Source organism: Alnus glutinosa, chromosome 8, assembly GCF_958979055.1.
Source record: "Alnus glutinosa chromosome 8, dhAlnGlut1.1, whole genome shotgun sequence".
NCBI lineage: Eukaryota > Viridiplantae > Streptophyta > Magnoliopsida > Fagales > Betulaceae > Alnus > Alnus glutinosa.
Window position 1 is genome coordinate 1,378,866 of NC_084893.1, and position 2,071 is coordinate 1,380,936.

Genomic DNA, 2,071 nt, shown 5'->3' on the forward strand with positions numbered 1-2,071 from the left:
TTGTCCATGGATATCTTCAATTCTTCATATTTGATTTGAATCGTTAAGATAGAATTTTTATAACGTTAAATTTTTTCTTTTAGATTTGCAACTGATTCGTTTTGTGAATAGCATAAGATTTTTTTTTTCTCAATATAGGTTTTCGTTTTCATTGATTTCTAGTTATCTCTCTCTCTCTCTCTCTCTCTCTCTCTCTATATATATATATATATAACTATTGTCACACATTTACAACTTATATATAAATTCTGTATAACTTCAACAATTTTTTTTAAAAAAATAACCATTAGATATGTTTGACCCACCTGTAGAAAAACATGCAGATCAAATGGTTAGTTTAACAAAAAAGTTATTAAATTTATACAAAAATTATACAGAAATTGTAAACGTATCATATCCTAAATATAAAAAGAGGGATTGCCCTTATATAATTCGCACCAGCTCATACTACTTTCAATACCTTTCCATTCTTTTTTCTTTCTTTTGTGTCTTTTCAACGGACACAACAAAACAAAGGAGAACGACAACGTATGGTCTCAGCCCCAGACCTTTTCTTCTATAATAAGGGCTTGTTTGACAGCAACTCTCATTTTTATTTTTATTTTTTGTAGAAAAAAAAAATTAACTTTAAAACATTTCGATTACTTTTTACAATATTACATCAATCACATTTTAACAATTTTTTTTCACTTTTTATATCATATCAACTGTCGAGTTTTACAAACTTTTATATGATTGATCGATGGAGATAGGTTGCTTTGCTTTTAATTGGATAATTATTATTTTTTACATTAGTCAAAGAATAAAAATATTATGAAACTCACATATCTATTATATATGTAAATAATGAAATGACATAAACTCTACTTGGACTATGTACTCCATTAATTTGCTTGTGAGGAAAGTCAGTGGACATATACAAATATATGTCATCAATACGTACATGGTTAACTTCAGAAGCTTCGGATCACCACACGAAATAATTTAGAGAAAGCGACATCCGACATGATTTGTTTCCGACAATAAACTACTCGGAATCTATTGAAAGCGATGTGACCCATGTAGGGTACCCATGCATGCCTTACAATACTATATACATAGAGAGAGATTTTAAGGAATACAATAGTAATTGCAGAAATCGAAAAATTAAAAAAGAAAGAAAGTTTTGATATTCAAAAGCACTTGATTTATTCTTTTGTCATATATAGGATCGGAAGAAAGAAGAGAATTCATTCTCCGCAATGGCTAAAAGAGCAGGACTAGGAGATGCATGTGAAGGTGCCGGGGAAAGAGAAAAACGTCAAAGGTGTCCACAAGTATTTCAGAAGATTTTGTCACGTAAAGACATAGAAGAAAGTCATAGAGTGTATATACCCAAGTCAGATGCTGCCATATCCCCTTGTCCCGGAGCTTTTGGTTGTCCTTCAATTGAACGCAGAGTTGTTGAAGTGGATCTTATTTTCTATGACAATGAAAGGAAGCCCTGGACAATTCGTCTCCGCAGCGACGGTGACAGATATTGTCTCACCCGAGGGTGGACCCAATTTGCTCGTGTGAATAATCTAAGTGAAAGAGATATCGTCACGTTTTATGAACTCAAGTCTCGCAGAGGAACCGAGCAAAAAGCCATCATGGTTGGAGTAACTTGTAATGGACGTGTTCAGCTTTTCGGATTAGATTTGACAAAGACCCAATCCTGACGGTTCAATAATTAAAGGTTTGGTTTGGTTATGTTTTATCCAACCAACCACGCCTTCATTATTTTATCAATACATTGTAAGTCATGTCAGCGTGATTTTAGTTTTTGTATTTTATTGTCCTTGTGTTAAATCTAATATCGATCATAAGTAGTCAAGTATATTCAGAAGTATCAATCTTCTGTCAAGTGGTTTGGTTTGACTATGTTTTATTGTTTTATCCAATTAACCACACGTACGCTTCATTATTTTATCACTTGTAAGTCATGTCAGCGTGAATTAATTTAGTTTTTGTATTTTATTTTCCTTGTGTTAAATGAATCTAATATCATAAGTCAAGCATATTCATAAGCATCAATCAGCACCCAAACGGT

The 2,071-nt window shown here is 32.2% G+C and overlaps 1 protein-coding gene across 1 annotated transcript; it reads left to right on the forward strand.

The window, feature by feature from the left end:
- The first annotated feature begins 1,241 nt into the window (after positions 1–1,241).
- LOC133875087 (AP2/ERF and B3 domain-containing transcription factor At1g50680-like) lies at positions 1,242–1,700 on the forward strand. The gene has a single exon (XM_062313085.1). It carries the CDS (start codon positions 1,242–1,244, stop codon positions 1,698–1,700), a length of 459 nt encoding a protein of 152 aa, XP_062169069.1.
- The last annotated feature ends 371 nt before the right edge of the window (positions 1,701–2,071 follow it).